Source organism: Zea mays, chromosome 7 (assembly GCF_902167145.1).
Source record: "Zea mays cultivar B73 chromosome 7, Zm-B73-REFERENCE-NAM-5.0, whole genome shotgun sequence".
Taxonomy (NCBI): domain Eukaryota; kingdom Viridiplantae; phylum Streptophyta; class Magnoliopsida; order Poales; family Poaceae; genus Zea; species Zea mays.
In genome coordinates this window covers 2,512,194-2,534,129 of record NC_050102.1, presented here as the reverse complement: position 1 = coordinate 2,534,129, position 21,936 = coordinate 2,512,194, and the positions used below count along the sequence as shown (strand labels likewise).

Below are 21,936 nucleotides of genomic sequence, written 5' to 3'. Positions count from 1 at the left end.
AGCAGGTAAACAAGTGGGAGGAGCACATCACATCAAGAATGTGATGACCACTTCAAGACCTCTGGAGTTGCTGCATATGGACCTCTTCGGACCCGTCGCCTATCTGAGCATAGGAGGAAGTAAGTATGGACTAGTTATTGTTGATGACTTTTCCCGCTTCACTTGGGTGTTCTTCTTGCAGGATAAGTCTGAAACCCAAGGGACCCTCAAGCGCTTCCTAAAGAGAGCTCAAAATGAGTTTGAGCTCAAGGTAAAGAAGATAAGGAGCGACAACGGGTCCGAGTTCAAGAACCTTCAAGTGGAGGAGTTCCTTGAGGAGGAAGGGATCAAGCACGAGTTCTCCGCTCCCTACACACCACAACAAAATGGTGTGGTAGAGAGGAAGAACATGACGCTCATCGATATGGCGAGGACAATACTTGGAGAGTTCAAGACCCCCGAATGCTTTTGGTCGGAAGCCGTGAACACGGCTTGCCACGCCATCAACAGGGTCTACCTTCATCGCCTCCTCAAGAAGACGTCGTATGAGCTGCTAACCGGTAACAAACCCAATGTATCGTACTTTCGTGTATTTGGGAGTAAATGCTACATTCTAATGAAGAAGGGTAGGAATTCTAAATTTGCTCCCAAAGCTGTAGAAGGGTTTTTTTAGGTTATGACTCAAATACAAAGGCGTATAGAGTCTTCAACAAATCATCAGGTTTGGTTGAAGTCTCTAGCGACGTTGTATTTGATGAGACTAATGGCTCTCCAAGAGAGCAAGTTGTTGATTGTGATGATGTAGATGAAGAAGACGTTCCAACGGCCGCGATACGCACCATGGCAATTGGAGAGGTGCGGCCACAGGAACAAAATGAGCGAGATCAACCTTCTTCCTCAACTATGGTGCATTCTCCAACTCAAGACGATGAACAGGTTCATCAACAGGAGGCGTGTGATCAAGGGGGAGCACAAGATGATCATGTAATGGAGGAAGAAGCGCAACCGGCACCTCCAACCCAAGTTCGAGCCATGATTCAAAGGGATCATCCCGTCGACCAAATTCTGGGTGATATTAGCAAGGGAGTAACTACTCGATCTCGATTAGTTAATTTTTGTAAGCATTACTCCTTTGTCTCTTCTATTGAGCCTTTCAGGGTAGAGGAGGCCTTGCTAGATCCGGACTGGGTGTTGGCCATGCAGGAGGAGCTCAACAATTTCAAGCGCAATGAAGTTTGGACACTGGTGCCTCGCCCCAAGCAAAATGTTGTGGGAACCAAGTGGGTGTTCCGCAACAAACAGGACGAGCACGGGGTGGTGACAAGCTAGGAACAAGGCTAGGCTTGTGGCAAAAGGTTATGCCCAAGTCGCAGGTTTGGACTTTGAGGAGACATTCGCTCCTGTGGCTAGACTAGAATCAATTCGTATCTTGCTAGCATATGCCGCTCACCATTCTTTCAGGTTGTACCAAATGGATGTGAAGAGCACTTTCCTCAACGGGCCGATCAAGGAGGAGGTGTACGTGGAGCAACCCCCTGGCTTCGAGGATGAACGGTACCCCGACCACGTGTGTAAGCTCTCTAAGGCGCTCTATGGACTTAAGCAAGCCCCAAGAGCATGATATGAATGCCTTAGAGACTTCTTAATTGCTAATGCTTTCAAGGTTGGGAAAGCCGATCCAACTCTTTTTACTAAGACTTGCGATGGTGATCTTTTTGTGTGCCAAATTTATGTCGATGACATAATATTTGGTTCTACTAATCAAAAGTCTTGTGAAGAGTTTAGCAGGGTGATGACGCAGAAATTCGAGATGTCGATGATGGGCGAGTTGAACTACTTCCTTGGGTTCCAAGTGAAGCAACTCAAGGACGACACTTTCATCTCCCAAACGAAGTACACGCAAGACCTGCTAAAGTGGTTTGGGATGAAGGACGCCAAGCCCGCAAAGACACCGATGGGAACTGACGGACACACCGACCTCAACAAAGGAGGTAAGTCCGTTGATCAAAAAGCATACCGGTCCATGATAGGTTCTTTGCTTTATTTATGTGCTAGTAGACCGGATATTATGCTTAGCGTATGCATGTGTGCTAGATTTCAATCCGATCCTAAGGAGTGTCACTTAGTGGCTGTGAAGCGAATTCTTCGATATTTAGTCGCTACGCCTTGCTTCGGGATCTGGTATCCAAAGGGGTCTAACTTTGACTTGATTGGGTACTCAGATTCCGACTATGCTGGATGTAAGGTCGATAGGAAGAGTACATCGGGGACGTGCCAATTTTTAGGAAGGTCCCTGGTGTCATGGAATTCTAAGAAACAAACTTCTGTTGCCCTATCCACCGCTGAGGCCGAGTATGTTGCCGCAGGACAGTGTTGTGCGCAACTACTTTGGATGAGGCAAACCCTCAGGGACTTTGGCTACAATCTGAGCAAAGTCCCACTCCTATGTGATAATGAGAGTGCTATCCGAATAGCGGAAAATCCTGTTGAGCACAGCCGCACAAAGCATATTGACATCCGACATCACTTTTTGAGAGATCACCAGCAAAAGGGAGATATCGAAGTGTTTCATGTTAGCACCGAGAACCAGCTAGCCGATATCTTTACCAAGCCTCTAGATGAGAAGACCTTTTGCAGGCTGCGTAGTGAGCTAAATGTCTTAGATTCGCGGAACTTGGATTGAATATTAGCATACATGTGTTTATGCCTTTGATCATGTTCATTCTGCATTTTGTTGCTTATTGTGGTGCTCAAGTTGTACAAACACTTCCTGGACCTCACAAGTCCTTTTTGCAAGTGATGCACATATTTAGGGGGAGTTGTGCTACAACTTGACCCTTTGAGACTAACCCTATGCTTGAGTTTGCTTGTTTTAGTCTCAAAGGAGGTTTGAAAGGGAAAAGGTGGACTTGGATCATGAAAGACTTCCACTGCACTCCGATGAGAGGGTAACTTATTCCAAGTTCATCTCATGTACTCTTATTGCCTTTGTACTCTTATTTGAAGATTTTGGTGAGGCAATGGGGTTAAAGGGCCAAGATTGATCCCGTTTTGGTGCTTGATGCCAAAGGGGGAGAAAATAAAGGCCAAAGCAATAGATGGATCAGCTACCACTTGAGAAATTTTGAAAATAGTAGATTAGAGCTTTTGGTTTGGCAAAACTCTTTTATTGTCTCTTATGTCAAAAGTTGGCCTCTTGTGTGGAGAAGTGTTGATTATGGAAAAAAGGGGGAGTTTTTGAAATCCTTGATCAAATTTCCTTGGAAAACCTCTCTTTATGTCTCTACAAGTGGATTTGACTTAGAGATAGGAATTTGAGTTTGATTTGCAAAAACAAACCAAGTGGTGGCATAGAGTGATCCATATATGTCAAATTTGAATCAAATCAATATTGAGTTCTTAGTTGAATTGATTTTGTACTTGTTCTACTTGCTTTATGTTGTGTTGGCATAAATCACCAAAAAGGGGGAGATTGAAAGGGAAATGTGCCCTTGGGCCATTTCTAAGTATTTTGGTGATTTAGTGCCCAACAGAGGTGCCTAAGTGTAAAATAGTGGACAAAGTGCAAATCAAGGATAAAGGTATGTTTCTCAGACTTAGTACATTGTTTTATGGACTAATGAATTGTGTCTAAGTGTTGGAAACAGGAAAAATCCAATTGTAAATGTCTTGGCTCGAGCAGCCAAGACTCTGCTGAGTCTGGGAGCACCGGACTGTCCGGTGGTGCACCAGACAGTGTCCGGTGCGCCAGGCTGGCTCGAGCGAAGTGGCCGCTCTCAGGAATTCACCGGCGACGTACGGCTATAATTCACCGGACTGTCCGGTGTGCACCGGACTGTCCGGTGAGCCAACGGTCGGCCGGGCCAACGGTCGGCCGCGCAATCTGCGTAGGACACGTGGCCGAGTCAACGGCTAGAAGGGGGCACCGGACTGTCCGGTGTGCACCGGACATGTCCGGTGCGCCAACGGCTCTCAGGCTGCCAACGGTCGACTGCGCCAGTTATGGAAGGAAATCGGGCACCGGACTGTCCGGTGCGCCAGTCGACAGAAGGCAAGATCAGCCTTCCTAGATTGCTCTCAACGGCTCCTAGCTGCCTTAGGGCTATAAAAGGGACCCCTAGGCGCATGGAGCAGTACACCAAGCATTCCTACAACATTCCTAAGCACCAAGACATCGATTTCACACATTCTTTTCATTGTGATAGCATATAGAGCTCTAGTGGAGTTGTGAACTCATTGAGTTGTGTTGCGAGCTCTTGTTGCGACTTGTGTGCGTGTTGACACTCTGATTCTTGTGTCTTGTGTGCGTTGCTAATCCCTCCCTTGCTCCGTGTTCTTTGTGAATTTCAAGTGTAAGGGCGAGAGGCTCCAAGTTGTGGAGATTCCTCGCAAACGGGATTGAGAAAAAGCAAGCAAAACACTGTGGTATTCAAGTGGGTCTTTGGACCGCTTGAGAGGGGTTGATTGCAACCCTCGTCCGTTGGGACGCCACAACGTGGAGTAGGAAAGCGTTGGTCTTGGCCGAACCACGGGATAACCACCGTGTCATCTCTGTGATTGATTCTTGTTGGTTATTGTGTTGTTGAAGATTCCTCTCTAGCCACTTGGCATTTACTGTGCTAACGCTTAACCAAGTTTTTGTGGCTTAAGTTTTCAAGATTTACAGGATCACCTATTCACCCCCCTAGGTGCTCTCAACTAGCCAACAACTTGAGCTCTAAGTTCACACACGGAGTTCTCGACTCAAGAGGAGCTCAAATTGCTATCACAACGAATCAAATGCGCTAGAATGAAGTCTTGGTGCTTAGAGATGATCAAAGAATGCTTAGTGTACTCCTCCATGCGCCTAGGGGTCCCTTTTATAGCCCCAAGGCAGCTAGGAGCCATTGGAAGCAATCTGGGAAGGCAATTCTTGCCTTCTGTCGGGTGGCGCACCGGACATCCCCTGTTCACTGTCCGGTGCAGATTACTTTCCTAAATTGGCGCAGCCGACCGTTGAAGATTTGGAGCCGTTGGTGCACTGGACACTGTCCGGTGCACACCAGACAGTCCGGTGCCCCCATCCGATCGTTGGCCCGGCCACGCGTCACGCGCGAATTGCGCGGCCGACCGTTGGCTCGGCCGATCGTTGGCTCACCGGACAGTCCGGTGCACCACCGAATAGTCCGGTGATTTTTAGCCGTACGCTGTTGACTGTTTCCCGAGAGCGGCAACTTCGCCGCAGACGACTCACCGGACAGTCTGGTGCACCACCGGACAGTCCGGTGATTTATAGCCGTACGCCGCCGTCGAGACCCGAGAGCAGGCTGTTCATCTGGACTGGTCCGGCACTTCGAACACTGTCCGGTGCACCACTGGACAGTCCGGTGCACCTAGACCAAGCAGCCTTTTGGCTGAACACAGCCAACTTATCTCCAAAGTAATTTCTCATGTTTCTAGCATTTAGACACAATACATTAGTCTTCAAAACAATGTACTAAGTCTAGAAACATACCTTTAATCTTGATTTGCACTTCTTGAGTCTTTGACACAAATATCACTCAAAGCATTTGTGTGGTGCACTTAATCACCAAAATCTTATAAAAATGGCCCAAGGGCACATTTCCCTTTCAGTTATCAAGCGCCAAGAATAGATCGTAAGTGGTAGACCGACCAGAGACAGCTTGCCCGTAGCCACATCATACTTGACCATCCCGTATACCAGGCTGAGCACGAAGTAGATCGCGTTCCGCGCTAGAGCGCCGGGCAGCGTCTCGTCGAAATGGCTCTCTAGAAGCCGGGCGGAGGACCGATGGTCACGTTGCCCCACGCGGCGGACTCAGATGAGTAGACGTGGGCGAACGCCAATGAAGGCGATGAGGAAGTGACCGGGACGTGTTAGCAATTCCTAGGAAGGGGATCGAGAGAACCGGAACAAGAGCTCGGTAGGTTGGAATATCGGGAGACAAAAGTGCTCGGCTGCTTGGAGAAAAAGTGAGATAGAGACATGAGACTTTTGGATAGAATTCTGATATTTCTTCTTTGATACTCTTTACATTTTACAGATGACTCAGCATGTATTTATATTTCTTTAATACCACATAAGCTATAGCCCATCTATTACATATGACCATAGCCCATAGTATGCCTAACATTTCCAACTCCTTGAAATGCGGCTTGTCCCCAAGCTGACGGTGTAGAATCAACTTCTTCTGCTATGGATTAGCATCATTGTTGAATGCATAACGCTTCCTCTGTAGCCCTCCATCTGAAATTCGACGGCTCTTGCAACACTGGAACGACACCTTCAAAAGACTTGGTAAATCTTCAACACAAAACCTTGACATGCTTTTCCAGTTTTCATCTCTGCAACTCACTGTGGGCAACAATGAAGGGGCTGCAACCTTTCTTGATATAAGCATGAATCCTCTGAGAAGTCCAGTTAAGCCATCAGTCGTATTCATGGCTTCCCAAAGAAGATGCAATGGAACCCAATGCGGAGGATATTTGAAACAGGCGACGTCCAAGATGAGCACCATATCCTGCCCCGCATGTAGAGATGGCAATGGGTACCCGAAACCCGAAACCCGATGGGTTTTTACCCCATTAGGGTACGGGTTTGGGCCAATTTTCATACCCGTGAGTATGTTAATGGGCATAAATCTGTACCCAGCGGGTTTATGGGTACGGGTTTGTTCCTATAGTACCCAAACCCGTGAACCCGTGGGTTTTTTAAACCCGACCAAACCTAGTGCATATTGTCATTTTATTTTATAAACGAACAACAAACTTGTTATTCCTTATTTGCTTCATAATTTTTAACAATTGGTGAATGTATCAGTAATCGTGAGAGTGTTGCTTGCTTGCTATTATAGTTTTTACTAGCGTTATATATGTGGTGGATGGATAACTTAGTGCAAGGTCACTTAATTATACAACTTATTATTTGTATTTCATTCTCTCTACTAATAATTTTTATACCAAATCATGAACTCGTTGTTCATTACATAGATTTTGGATCATGATATCATTAATCATTATGATACTTATTGATTATGAGAAGATAATTATATTGGAGATGAAACCCGCGGGTAACCCATGGGTACCCGTTAACCCGATGGGTACGGGTTTGGGCAAAATCTCAAACCCGTCACGGGTACGGATTTTTTAATGGGCATAGATATTTTTCACGGGTACGGGTTTGGGACGGCAAAACCCAGCGGGTTTGTACCCGTTGCCATCTCTACCCGCATGGTAGCCACCAATTGGGGTGTCACACCCGGATTTCGGGGCACCAAGACCCGGGCGCGAACATAAACACCAGGTGTGCTGGGACCAAGTCTCACACATATGATGCATAGTGGCACAGGATCGAATGTCACATCTTTACTATATAACAGGAGTTCTATACAAAATAAATAAATAATTACATTATAAGGAGACAACGGTCCAGCAACCCAAAGTTGACTGGGAGACGACGGCCTAGACCACTCACGAACTCATCACAGCATCCTCCACGCGCCTCATCCTGTGGTACCTGCTCCTGACCTGTGGGGGGGGGGGGTGTGAGACCGCAAGAGTGAGCTCACATACGTTCATCGCTCAGCAAGTTGTGGGGAATAATGTGTATGAACTCGCCAAAGGTGGGAGCTCATGTGAAGTGTAAGGCTTACCAAAGAGGATGGCTGAAGCTGAGCATTGCTTTTAAAGTTGGTCAAATTTTTATTAGCCATTACTAAGTATAAGTAAATACCAACCCAATTAAATAGTAGAACAGAAGTAACAACATCACCTGCGATGCAATGCATATGACAAATTGAATTTAAGTTCCATAGATTAATCATGTGAGTGTCCGAGCTGCTCATGACCGTGAGCACGGCTAGTATACCAGTTTTACACTCTGCAGAGGTTGCGCATCTTTACCCACAAGTCATGTTACCCATCTGCCAAGGGATCGCGACTTCCCATACACCTCTACCGAGGAGGCGAGGCAGGGTAACACTACGAGGCCTTTACAAAGTTCCACTAGCTTCAGAAAACCCGCTACAGTTTATAGGAAGCTCCAATGCAGGAATCCCTTGCAGGACCGCCATCACAGCAAAATCCTCCCGAGGGCCTCCCCAGGAATCCCTTGCAGGACCGCCATCACAGCAAAATCCTCCCGAGGGCCTTCCCAGGAATCCCTTGCAGGACCGCCATCACAGCAAAATCCTCCCGAGGGCCTCCCTACACTGACCACTCCCCTACTGCCCTTGCCCCTTTCGGGTAAGGTAGTCCTCCACTAGCTTTCCTAATTAGTCAGCCAAGGGCGTCCCATTAAACCCTTGTGGTAGCACTGTTTTCCCGGGTGGTTCTCCATGTTCCAATTAACATAATGATCTTATCATGAACAGTAATAATAAATAGATAATAAAAGTGTAATCATAAATAATGTATCTTCATACCCAAAACCACATAAAGCACTAGCAAGTACTACCCAAAAAGTTCAGTGGTAAACAAGGTATAAAGATAGACAAACTAGGGTAACCTATTGGGTCCCATCAAATTAACCTATGCAGATCATTATGATTAATTAGAACATGAGTGGGTAAAAAGAAGTGATCAAGGGCACAACTTGCCTGGGCCTTGAGATTCCAGGTACCAGGATGATCTTCAGATGACTCGTGACCTCACTGCTAGTCGTAGTAATTCAAACAAACATGGTATAGGCAAAATTAACATTACACCAAACATAAGGACAAAATACACATTAATAATATACATATTAAAATAAGATCATAGGAACAGGAACCATTAATTTTGGAGTTATAGAATTCAAGTTATGAATTTCCTAAGGTTTAATGTGATTAAAATAGGATTAGTTGAGAAATTAATTTTCTAACTGAGTTCATGTCAAAACAGTGATACTAAATGATAGAGAATATTATTACAAAATTTTAGAAATTGGAATGGTTAAATTTGAGCTCCATATGAATTTTCTATGATTTATACAAGTTTCTACCATTATTTTCGTATTAAAAATGATTTTAAAATGAATTTCCTTGATTTTATTTGCTAACTGGTCGGCGCGCCATATTCGGAGAAGCCCAGGGGCTAACACGTAAATTTTCTAAGACTCAGTGAACATCGCCCATGGACGGCGGGTTGATTCTGTGAAAGTACAGGGTCTCTTTTACAAAACGGAATCGACGAAGGGGTATCTAGCCACGTGAGCCGTCCGATTAGAGTTCTGCGGATCGGATTAAGTTAGGACCCTTTATGAACCGGTATCCAATCTTGGCCACCAGATCGCCATCTAACGGTGCGCACCTACTCCGATCCGGGCCATCGATCCAAGACTCTACGGTCAGATCAAATCCACCGAACCGGTGTCCAGTCGATCTAATCTGGGCCGCCGATGGTCAGATCAACGGTGACCGTGCGTCTTCCTCCCCACGCCGAAGCCACGGCGGCACCGCCCAGGGAACGCACGGTGGACCATCGCCGGAGATCACGCAATACGCGCACCCGAGCCCCAATTACCCAACCAGAAGGTTAAATACGCGAAGAAGGACAGCGCGAACTCGGAAGAGGCTTCCTCACCGTGATTAGTTCCATACAACTCTCTGCCCACAAGCCGCGGCGGAATCGGATCTTCGACGAGTGATTCCAGTGGCCTGAAGCCTAAATTTGCCTGGGCGATTCCCCGACTAGCATCTATGCGCCAAGGCGATCTCCCCAGACCGAATCCCAATCGCACGCCATCCGGGGTTTGGTGGATTTGCCCCCACGGCGGACCTCACTGCCCTCCATGCTCCCTCTGGTGATGGGCAGGGGCGGCGGTTTATATTCCCCGCGAGGACCCCCCATCGGCCGAAGAAAACGGAGTCCGAGGTGGAGTTTGTTGCGGAGTTAGTTGGCCGCGAGCTCGGATGTCAACGGAGTTTTCCGCCGCGCGAGGTCCGCCCATGCCGCGGCGTTCGCCCGGTTCTGTTTTGCGCCAAGCAGTCAACCAGGAAAGGAGACGACCCCGCTGACGAGAGGGGCCACCAGACAGTGGTACCGTGCGGACGAGTGGGCTGCGCGGGATGGGAATGAAGATGGGCCGCGAGCGTAAGATAGAGGAGGTGGGCCAGAATGAAGGTAGCTGGCCCAGGCGCCATGTCTTCTTCTTTTCTAATATTTTCTATTTTTGTTCCCCTTTCAATTCCAATTCCATTTAGCTCCAAATTCAAATTCAAAGGTTTTGTGGCAATTTCTTTATCCACAGATTACATTATGCCATGACAAGTTCTAATTTGTGGATATTATTTATGTTTTTATTTCCCTAATATTTGTTTGTTTCTCTCTTCTAAATTTTTGAATCTCTTCTAGTTTTAAATTCCACTTTGTACTTTAACATATTTCTTTTCACATTATCTTATGTTGTCACAAAATGCACACAAAAATAAAATCCCAGCATGATGCAAGTTTTATTTTGGATATCTTTTATCATTTATTTATTGGTTTAATTGTGGTGTTCAAATGAAATGAGAAGCATAGATAACACATATAGATGTAAAGTAATATAATTTCTCTTTTTAGAATTTTCCTACAAAGTGGGTATTACAAATCCTACCCCCTTAAAAATAATCTCGTCCTCGAGATTGCTAAGAAAAGGGATATAGAAGGTTTTGTTTGTATTTCGCTTCTAGTTTCCAATTGGTACCAAACGATAAAGTGTTTTTTTTAAGACTAACTAGTAGGTGAGTAGGATAGCATGGGTATCTTATAACCATGTTTTAACAATTACTAAGAAAGTTGGGGTAAGAAAGATCAAGACAAGTATAAGAAAGAAAGATTTTTGGCAAGGAAGGTCTCCATCATGCATAGTGGATCTTGACTCATCTGATGATTCAGCTTGGTCTTTGAAGACTTGAATTGGCGCTTATCCTTCCTCGATGAGGTTGATCATCTTCGGTCTTTAATCTTGGAGTTGCCATCCGAGTTGAGGACATATGGTTAAGATATATGTGAGTAGGATGGATTATGTGGTGTAGGTAGGTTAGAATCTCTTGCTAGGTTAAAATCGAGGGGTTATGCAATTATCGGATGGTTAAGGTAGTTGCATATGGCCAAGTCGGTCTGTCGTTCTTAATTTAGTGCAGGGTGAACTAAGTTAAGACATGTTCTATAAGAGTAGAGTCTAATCTATTTCATCAGTATTATCTAACATGTTTGATAAGTCACTTTAGATTAGATCAAATCTAGGTTAGATTAGTGTGACTAGTTTGAACTACATAAGATCTAATTAATTTGGATTGGATCATGATTGTTACTCCGAGGTGAGATAAGCAAAGTGGTTAGGATAAGATAAGATAAGATAAGTTCTTTTAAGATAAGAATGGATCTATGAAGCTAGATATATTTTAATTAGGATAAGTTAGGATCTTTTGAGATAAGATGGATCTATGAGAATAGAGTATCAATCTTTCAAGCTGAGATGGATATTGTTTAGGCTAGATACTTTAACGAGGGATAATCTAGTTTATCTAGTTTTTTTTGTAAGTGTTTTTTTTTCTATATGTATATGCAGATGTAATTGTGGAAATTACTCCACAACTCATCACACCCAATCAAAGATCCAAATCAGACAAGCATCATAAGAACAAACATTCAAGTGTATAGATACATACAAAAATAGTTTTATTTTTGTTCCTAAGAGTAGGTCTCCTATTCCTAAAGGTTACTTTAGGCACTGGATCTCAAAGTGTGAAATCCACATTTGTCTTTTGAAAGAAAAGGTAAAAGTAATCAGAGTAAAGCGGAAATAGATGAGATAAGATTAAGAAAAGTTTAGAAAAGAACCAGAGTAGCAGAGGAAAGTAAGTAAAGGTTGTCCAGTACTATCTAGGTTTCGTCCTACAGTCAACATTCCTCTGATACCACTTCTGTCACACCCGGATTTCGGGGCACCAAGACCCGGGCGCGAACATAAACACCAGGTGTGCTGGGACCAAGTCTCACACATATGATGCATAGTGGCACAGGATCGAATGTCACATCTTTACTATATAACAGGAGTTCTATACAAAATAAATAAATAATTACATTATAAGGAGACAACGGTCCAGCAACCCAAAGTTGACTGGGAGACGACGGCCTAGACCACTCACGAACTCATCACAGCATCCTCCACGCGCCTCATCCTGTGGTACCTGCTCCTGACCTGTGGGGGGGGGTGTGAGACCGCAAGAGTGAGCTCACATACGTTCATCGCTCAGCAAGTTGTGGGGAATAATGTGTATGAACTCGCCAAAGGTGGGAGCTCATGTGAAGTGTAAGGCTTACCAAAGAGGATGGCTGAAGCTGAGCATTGCTTTTAAAGTTGGTCAAATTTTTATTAGCCATTACTAAGTATAAGTAAATACCAACCCAATTAAATAGTAGAACAGAAGTAACAACATCACCTGCGATGCAATGCATATGACAAATTGAATTTAAGTTCCATAGATTAATCATGTGAGTGTCCGAGCTGCTCATGACCGTGAGCACGGCTAGTATACCAGTTTTACACTCTGCAGAGGTTGCGCATCTTTACCCACAAGTCATGTTACCCATCTGCCAAGGGATCGCGACTTCCCATACACCTCTACCGAGGAGGCGAGGTAGGGTAACACTACGAGGCCTTTACAAAGTTCCACTACCTTCAGAAAACCCGCTACAGTTTATAGGAAGCTCCAATGCAGGAATCCCTTGCAGGACCGCCATCACAGCAAAATCCTCCCGAGGGCCTCCCCAGGAATCCCTTGCAGGACCGCCATCACAGCAAAATCCTCCCGAGGGCCTTCCCAGGAATCCCTTGCAGGACCGCCATCACAGCAAAATCCTCCCGAGGGCCTCCCTACACTGACCACTCCCCTACTGCCCTTGCCCCTTTCGGGTAAGGTAGTCCTCCACTAGCTTTCCTAATTAGTCAGCCAAGGGCGTCCCATTAAACCCTTGTGGTAGCACTGTTTTCCCGGGTGGTTCTCCATGTTCCAATTAACATAATGATCTTATCATGAACAGTAATAATAAATAGATAATAAAAGTGTAATCATAAATAATGTATCTTCATACCCAAAACCACATAAAGCACTAGCAAGTACTACCCAAAAAGTTCAGTGGTAAACAAGGTATAAAGATAGACAAACTAGGGTAACCTATTGGGTCCCATCAAATTAACCTATGCAGATCATTATGATTAATTAGAACATGAGTGGGTAAAAAGAAGTGATCAAGGGCACAACTTGCCTGGGCCTTGAGATTCCAGGTACCAGGATGATCTTCAGATGACTCGTGACCTCACTGCTAGTCGTAGTAATTCAAACAAACATGGTATAGGCAAAATTAACATTACACCAAACATAAGGACAAAATACACATTAATAATATACATATTAAAATAAGATCATAGGAACAGGAACCATTAATTTTGGAGTTATAGAATTCAAGTTATGAATTTCCTAAGGTTTAATGTGATTAAAATAGGATTAGTTGAGAAATTAATTTTCTAACTGAGTTCATGTCAAAACAGTGATACTAAATGATAGAGAATATTATTACAAAATTTTAGAAATTGGAATGGTTAAATTTGAGCTCCATATGAATTTTCTATGATTTATACAAGTTTCTACCATTATTTTCGTATTAAAAATGATTTTAAAATGAATTTCCTTGATTTTATTTGCTAACTGGTCGGCGCGCCATATTCGGAGAAGCCCAGGGGCTAACACGTAAATTTTCTAAGACTCAGTGAACATCGCCCATGGACGGCGGGTTGATTCTGTGAAAGTACAGGGTCTCTTTTACAAAACGGAATCGACGAAGGGGTATCTAGCCACGTGAGCCGTCCGATTAGAGTTCTGCGGATCGGATTAAGTTAGGACCCTTTATGAACCGGTATCCAATCTTGGCCACCAGATCGCCATCTAACGGTGCGCACCTACTCCGATCCGGGCCATCGATCCAAGACTCTACGGTCAGATCAAATCCACCGAACCGGTGTCCAGTCGATCTAATCTGGGCCGCCGATGGTCAGATCAACGGTGACCGTGCGTCTTCCTCCCCACGCCGAAGCCACGGCGGCACCGCCCAGGGAACGCACGGTGGACCATCGCCGGAGATCACGCAATACGCGCACCCGAGCCCCAATTACCCAACCAGAAGGTTAAATACGCGAAGAAGGACAGCGCGAACTCGGAAGAGGCTTCCTCACCGTGATTAGTTCCATACAACTCTCTGCCCACAAGCCGCGGCGGAATCGGATCTTCGACGAGTGATTCCAGTGGCCTGAAGCCTAAATTTGCCTGGGCGATTCCCCGACTAGCATCTATGCGCCAAGGCGATCTCCCCAGACCGAATCCCAATCGCACGCCATCCGGGGTTTGGTGGATTTGCCCCCACGGCGGACCTCACTGCCCTCCATGCTCCCTCTGGTGATGGGCAGGGGCGGCGGTTTATATTCCCCGCGAGGACCCCCCATCGGCCGAAGAAAACGGAGTCCGAGGTGGAGTTTGTTGCGGAGTTAGTTGGCCGCGAGCTCGGATGTCAACGGAGTTTTCCGCCGCGCGAGGTCCGCCCATGCCGCGGCGTTCGCCCGGTTCTGTTTTGCGCCAAGCAGTCAACCAGGAAAGGAGACGACCCCGCTGACGAGAGGGGCCACCAGACAGTGGTACCGTGCGGACGAGTGGGCTGCGCGGGATGGGAATGAAGATGGGCCGCGAGCGTAAGATAGAGGAGGTGGGCCAGAATGAAGGTAGCTGGCCCAGGCGCCATGTCTTCTTCTTTTCTAATATTTTCTATTTTTGTTCCCCTTTCAATTCCAATTCCATTTAGCTCCAAATTCAAATTCAAAGGTTTTGTGGCAATTTCTTTATCCACAGATTACATTATGCCATGACAAGTTCTAATTTGTGGATATTATTTATGTTTTTATTTCCCTAATATTTGTTTGTTTCTCTCTTCTAAATTTTTGAATCTCTTCTAGTTTTAAATTCCACTTTGTACTTTAACATATTTCTTTTCACATTATCTTATGTTGTCACAAAATGCACACAAAAATAAAATCCCAGCATGATGCAAGTTTTATTTTGGATATCTTTTATCATTTATTTATTGGTTTAATTGTGGTGTTCAAATGAAATGAGAAGCATAGATAACACATATAGATGTAAAGTAATATAATTTCTCTTTTTAGAATTTTCCTACAAAGTGGGTATTACATGGGGAGAAATGACCAGTCTGTCCAAAAGGCCACCTGTAGTAGGAGGTGATAATATGACAGTCAGCGCCCATGCCGGTGACCACCAGCTCATCACCAACCAAAATGCCTACAGAAAACCTATCAAAATTCACATGCATTGTGAACTGATGGGCTTCGACAGCTTTTCTGTTGGTAAATATCCCCTCTGGCCCATCCTTGTTCTTGACTGAGATGGCAATAACTCCAGCAAAACCAGCGTTAATAAATCCTTTCACTCATCTTAACATGCATATAATTTTCGTAACCATTATCTGCATCACCGCTCATAGGTATTGAAATTGCTTCAGTGATCAGATGCCCATGATTAATCATATCCCTGTACGAGATGAGGTCAACACCTGGTAATCCAAGTCGTGCAACAAAAATTGAGAAACCCATGATCTCAACAACAAGCTTGCACACAGGGCTGTCCTCCTCGATGTGGATGTCGGTGATGCTCGCGACACGGTTGGGGAGCGACACTGCATCCCTGCTGCAATGGAATAAAGGCGAGAAACAACGTTGTATGATGATGAAGCAATTCAGCGAACACCTGTTGGGCAAGGTGCTCGGAACCTCCTCCTTGGGCATCACCAACTGCAGTATACAGGAAACCTGAGATGGAGCTGTGTTGATGTAGGAGGGGAGCGACGCGTCGGGAGTTGTGCACACGGACACTGTAGCATCGATGGCGAGCTGCTCCAGACAGGCGATGTTGGCCGCACGCACATAGCTGATGCTCGATGGCCAGTACGAAGGGTCGGTGGTGTACGGGTACTTCGGGAGCCCGTGCTCACTGGGGACGATCCCGCTCCATGAGCTGGCCACCGGGATGCTCGCGTCGAGTCAGACGTTCGTCTGGGCGATCCCGACGACACGCCGCAAGGACAACGACTGCACCGAGCGGGAGGATCGCGCGTGCAGCCACAACATGGTGGTGAAGAGGGCCTGAATGGTGGTGTTGTTATGTCGTGGAAACCCATCGTCGAGCACTTGGTGGGCGTGTCGACGGATACCTCATCCTCTTTGGCCTGCTCCGCGCAGAAGAGCGACGGGATGATGCTGTAGGAGCCCAGCTCGACGTAACAGTCGTAGATGACGGGAGGAGGAGGGGCGGACTCTAGCTCAAACGATTCCACCACCTCCGCCTGGTTTGGCGACAACAAGGAGCAGTGGAGGAGGCGGACTGTGTGTGACAGCTCCGTCCCGCCGATGAGCCCGTCGCGGACCTTTTTGTGCTGATTGGCGAGCAGCGGATCTACCCAGCACAAGCGGCCGACGGGCTTAGAGAAGGAGGTGTTGTCTTGGACCATGTACCCGTCGTTGTCAGGTGCGAGACACACCGCAACCGGATCGACGTCTCCCGCAACTGCATCACGCCGCGTGGCTTGCGCGCAGTGTGCGCCGAACACGTTGTCGTCGTACTCCGGGGCTGTTGAAGAATCGAACACGTCGTCGTCGTCGTACCGTGGCAAATGCAGTGATTCCTCATTCCCCAAGGGCAAATGCAGCGGCAGCGAAACTGTCGGAGAGGCCGACGATGCCGGTCTTGAAGGTGACCTTCTCTGTCTGGTGAGGCCCCCGGTACATAGACCTCGATGACGCTGAGCCAGAGATCATGCTAGTGTTACTACAAGTTCTTCATCAAAAGTCACCTCTCGATGCATGCATGAGCATGCAACAAGTTCATCGGAACAGTAGCTCCTCGATATATACGGTAGCCACCATTGCTTTTTATTCAACAGATCATGTAAACAGGGACGCAACAACATACAAAGGCCGGACGTGAATAGCAAACTACTAGCTAGGACTAGGAGGAGTATTGGCACACCCCAACAGCCTTACCAAAGATGGTCTCTGTACAAACGGAGCCACTGCAACACTGATCATCAGAGAAGTCGCAGAAGTTTTCTGGTGTGATGCAATCATCAGCGCCAGCCTGCAGCGTCAGCGGCTTTCTTGGCCCCAGGTTGCTACCGGACGATGCTGCCGCCGAGTCCCCAGCAGCAGTTGCCAGCAGCAGCAGCAGCAGCACGGCCGTGCTCACTACCCTCGCCATCTTGCTGGTCGCCATAGCAGCAGGGCTTGCTTTTTCTTGCGCTGCTCGGCTTTGGCTTGCATATATATGGACGGATTGTGTACATGTTTGACTATGTTACCCTGATTTTGGTTGCCAAACGGGAGGCATTTGCGACTGGCTAGCTAGCTAGATTTGGACCACATGACTAAAAATGAGTACTCCCTCCGGTTTCCTATTAGTTGTCGTTTAGGACAACGACACGGTCTCCAAAATATAACTTTGACCAATGTTTTTTTTAAAATACAAATGAACTCTTAATACATTTATACTTTTATAAAAGTACTTTTTATGACAAATTGGTGCATATAAATATTAGGTTCCAAAACTAAATAACAAAATAGTTATTTGTAGTCAAAATTTTATAAGTTTGACTTAAACCTTATCCAAAACGACAACTAATAGGAAACCGGAGGGAGTACATGCATGAGACTTTTGAAAGGAGGAAGACTTTGACTTCAGTTGGGATCAGCGCTTGGGCGCCATAAATGACAGATTGTAGGTCAGAGCATGGAGATTAGAGTCTCGTTGATTGTACAACGAATATTTACTCCCTAGGTCGATGCAAAAAAAAAACAAAAAACAAACAAACAAAACAAATTCATCGACCAGTGCCGGCTCATCATGGAGAGCATACTAGCGAGGGGAGAAGACATGCAAAATACTCCATCTTTCCATAAATAAATAGATTCCTAACAAGTTTAGGACAGATTTGTTTACGCCGATCTGGACGCCAAATACCGGAGATGAACCACTTGGTGGTGCTCTCAGCGGAGACGCAGACGGTCTACGGTCCTGAGCCGGACGGTTCGTGACCTGGCGCGGGAGCGGCTCCTCCTCTGCACACCTCCGGACGGTTCGCGCCTGGGGCTCGGACGTCCGTGATGGCACAAAAGGTTGTCTTCTTCACAGACCTAAACCTCGTCTCCCGGGAGAGACTCCGTCAGGGAGAAGAGATCATAGGGCGTGTCTTGGAGTTGGCAGGCCACCCAAGACGTCTCTAGTCGACGTAGAGCCGAAGAGAGATGAAGATTCAAGGTAGGGGAATGATAAGCTAGGGCTACTCCTAATGCTTAATGTAAAAATAATAAGTAGATTTGATTGAATCGATTGTGGGGAGTTCAGTCGGCCGTACCCGTTCATCTACATAAAGGGTGAAGGTTTGTACCCGTTACAAATCAGTTCTTGAGTTAATCCCGCAAGGTTTGTTAACAAATCCTGCTAGAAATTCGGAACTCTAACTGATTCTGCGCATGCGCGGACAGTCTGGACCACGGACCTCCGACCCCAGGGGTGGACTGTCCACTAGGCCAAATTCGATGCTCAAAATATGCACCCTGCCTTTTGGTGGAGGTCGACGAAGGACCAAAAGCATATGTACTGTCAGCATCCTTTGGGAAGTAATAGACCTCACAAGTCATCTTGTTCCCGAAGTTGGAACTAAGCCTAATGCAAGTCACCGACTTTTCAATCCGATAGGGTGATCATTCAATAGAGCTCTAATGCATAAGACTGTTTCAGATTGCATCTTTCTCGGCTATGATCATCCGATCAATGGATCAAAAGGTATAGAATGGAGGTGCCCTTCATCCTGAATAGGCAAAGGACTATGCATATACCATGGATTCATTGTCGTACCATTCCACATTTGAACAGGATAATATATTGACGATGAGTAAGCGGGTGAAAAGTATCCTGACATCACAGCATGAACAGGTGATGCTTGCTGTGTTGTCTTTCGGGCACTTTTATTCGGTCGTTTTGTTTTAGCGGGTGACCGGGGTTTCTTTGTTGGTCGATCGCGTAGAACGACCTTCTTGCTAGCATAGTTGGAGAGCGATTGATCAAACGTAGGGTCGGCTTTGACCAGCCGACCATGTGCATTATGTGTGTTTTGCCCTTGTGTCCCCCTTTTTGCTTTGTGTGGAGGTTGATGCCTCTGGTTATGGGTGGACTATCTGACTGAGTGAGCTAGACCGTCTGCTTGAGCACCGGACTGTCCGCGCGCAGGTGCTGGACCGTCCACGATGCTTGAGTTAGGAAGCTTTGCTCGGTTGCTCGATTGCGCCTGCCCCTGGTGCCTCCAGACTTATTACTTTTCTTTTCTGGAGCTTTCCGAATAATCCCTCCTTGTGATATATTCGACGTGCGAGGATCACCAATGACAATGTTTTTGCCTTTATCGGCCACTTCCGACCGTACCAAGACCTCTTTGCTGGCTAGTTCTATTATATTAACAGGAAATGGTTGCGTGTCTACTTGCATCTCTTGAAAATTTTACCAACCCTCATTTATGGCCAATTCTATCTGTCGACGAAAAATGTTACAATCACTGGTGGTATAGAAAAAAGAATTATGTCACTTGCAGTAAGCACGTCTCTTTAATTCATCAAGAGGATGAAGAGCATGAGTTATTTTATTGTTGCCACTTTTCATTAGTTCTTCAAATATTTTATCACACTTGGCAACATTAAAAGTAAATTTAACTTCTTCTTGCCAATTCTTTTAAACCAGGTGTAAAGAAGAACAAGGTGAAGGTTTGGCCTTTGTTGGCCATAAATTTAGCGGTACATATATCTGTGGATTCATCATTCAAATTAATCAACGCGCTCCACTAGATGTATAGTACGACTGGCCGATTTTGATGTCTCTTTATATCGGCTTTCATAGGCCAAAGCTCGCTGATTTAGCTGAACTATTAAAAAGAACTGAGTGCCATCTAATTTGTCTCTTAAGTAGGATAGCAACCAATTAAAGGCCAGCCTTGCTAGCTCTTTTTCTGCGATATGGATTTGAAAGCATCGGTTTCTAGTGTCTCGCTACCTCCAGATATAATCATTAATTGATTCTTTGCGTTCCAGTCGGACTGAGCTAAATCATCCAACCCTAATTCATATTCCCCGGAAAAGAAATACTCATGAAATTTACTTTCTAAATCATTGCAGGAACTAATGGAATTAGGAGGCAGGGCGGCGTACCATGCAAAAGCGGTACCAGTTAAGGATAAGGAAAATAAATGAACACAAAAGGCTTCCCCATCGGCCAATTCGCTTAGGTGTGCTAGGAACTCGTCTACATGTTCGTGTGTGCTTCTACCACCTTCACCAGAAAATTTGGAAAACTCCGATATCCTTGCCCCTTGCTGGTATGAGACAGTGTCGAACCGATGACCATACAACTTTTGATATGATTGCCCGACTCTGGCTACACTAACTCTGAGCCTATCTCGAAATAGTTCAGCCACCTCTTTCCTAATTTTCTCCATTGTGCCCGATGGTAGACCACCGGACCCTAGGCTATGGGGCTCATTCGGTCGGGCGTTGCTATGCCGACCTTCTTGCCATGACCAATCGATAATGTTGATCACCTTGTGATCATATGGTGCGTTGTGGTTTAAATCTGTAGGGGGTGGAACGTACTGCTGCCGTGGTGTGTAATAAATTGGTGCATAGTGTGCAAGAGTAGAATCTGCATATCCATATCCGGACTGTCCGGCCCAGGCGGCTGGACGGTCCGACGCTGTCGGTGTTTTGGGTCCGACCGCGCACCCAGGGTTGCCCCTCGAGGTGCTTTTCGGAGTAGGACGGTGTTACCGACTGTAGCTCGATGGTTCGCGCTAGATGCACGAGAGACAGTGGACAATTTTGTACAGGTTCGGGCCGCTTTGAGATGCGTAATACCCTACGTCCTGGTGTGAATACTTTGTGTGGTGGGTTACAAGGAGGTTCTCTAGTATCGAGGATGTTAGAGAACTGGGTGGATGGCTAAGTAGTGAGATATATCTTTTTGAGGGGATGCCCCCTAGGCCTTATATACTTGACCGTGGGGCATTACATGTGGATATGATAACAATGTGAGCCTAAGTAATAGTGAACCGACTGAGCCTATCTTCCTATAATTCCGCCGACCTATCCCCGCTCTGTTCCGATGTATGAGGCCCCTGCGCGGGAAGGTCGGATCCTTGTTGCGGTTGCCGTTCAAACTCATTGGGTCGTCTGGGCCTGCGTCAATCCAATCTTGTGTCAATCCACTTTAGTGGACGTGCCTCCCCAGGCCCACGAAGGGGTGACCTTGCGAATTATTGGGCCCGCAGGCCTTTCGCGAGGTCTTTTATACTTCCAGTGGACCCGGGGGATATCTGTCCCCCACAAGCCCCCAATCTTTGGGTTGATTTTGAAATAAATGGCCCAAAGATTCCAGGTCCATCTTGCAGTTTTTGATTTTGATAAGGAATGCCTTGAAAATAAGTCTGTCGAGTCGTTGCTTCTGAGCTATGAATGATTTGGTAAAAACAATCTTCTGTTGTTTTCTTCTGCCCTTATTCATCGGCCTTCGCTTTATTCCTCAAAAATCGGTGCTCTGTCTTGGGTTTATGCTTTGGAGATCAGCATTCTGCTCTTTGGAATTCAAGATTCAATGGGTGCACCGAAGGTGCACCCAATGGGTGTAGCCCCCGAGCTTCGAATGGATTTTTTAAAATAATCCACTCGAAGGTCTTCATTTCAAGTCTTCTCAGAAATTATTTGTATCTTCAACTCATGCTTTTAGAAGTCAGCATTGTTTTATTTTCATCTCATGCTTTAGAAATCAGCATTCTGCCTTTTGGGGTTGATGATTCATTGGGTGCACCGGAGGTGCACCCAATGGGTGTAGCCCC

The 21,936-nt window shown here is 46.0% G+C and overlaps 1 protein-coding gene across 1 annotated transcript; it reads right to left on the bottom strand.

Annotated features, from left to right (window-relative positions):
* Window positions 1-15,132: 15,132 nt before the first annotated feature.
* Window positions 15,133-16,607, bottom strand: LOC100501285 (uncharacterized). Its single transcript, NM_001196044.2, has one exon. The coding sequence runs from the start codon at window positions 16,513-16,515 to the stop codon at window positions 15,793-15,795; it is 723 nt and encodes a 240-aa protein (NP_001182973.2). The 5' UTR covers window positions 16,516-16,607; the 3' UTR covers window positions 15,133-15,792.
* Window positions 16,608-21,936: the final 5,329 nt, after the last annotated feature.

What these genes read in the sequence shown, in the direction of transcription:
- LOC100501285 (NM_001196044.2), bottom strand. Translation starts at nt 16,515, where the DNA reads ATGGTCCAAGACAACACCTCCTTCTCTAAGCCCGTCGGCCGCTTGTGC.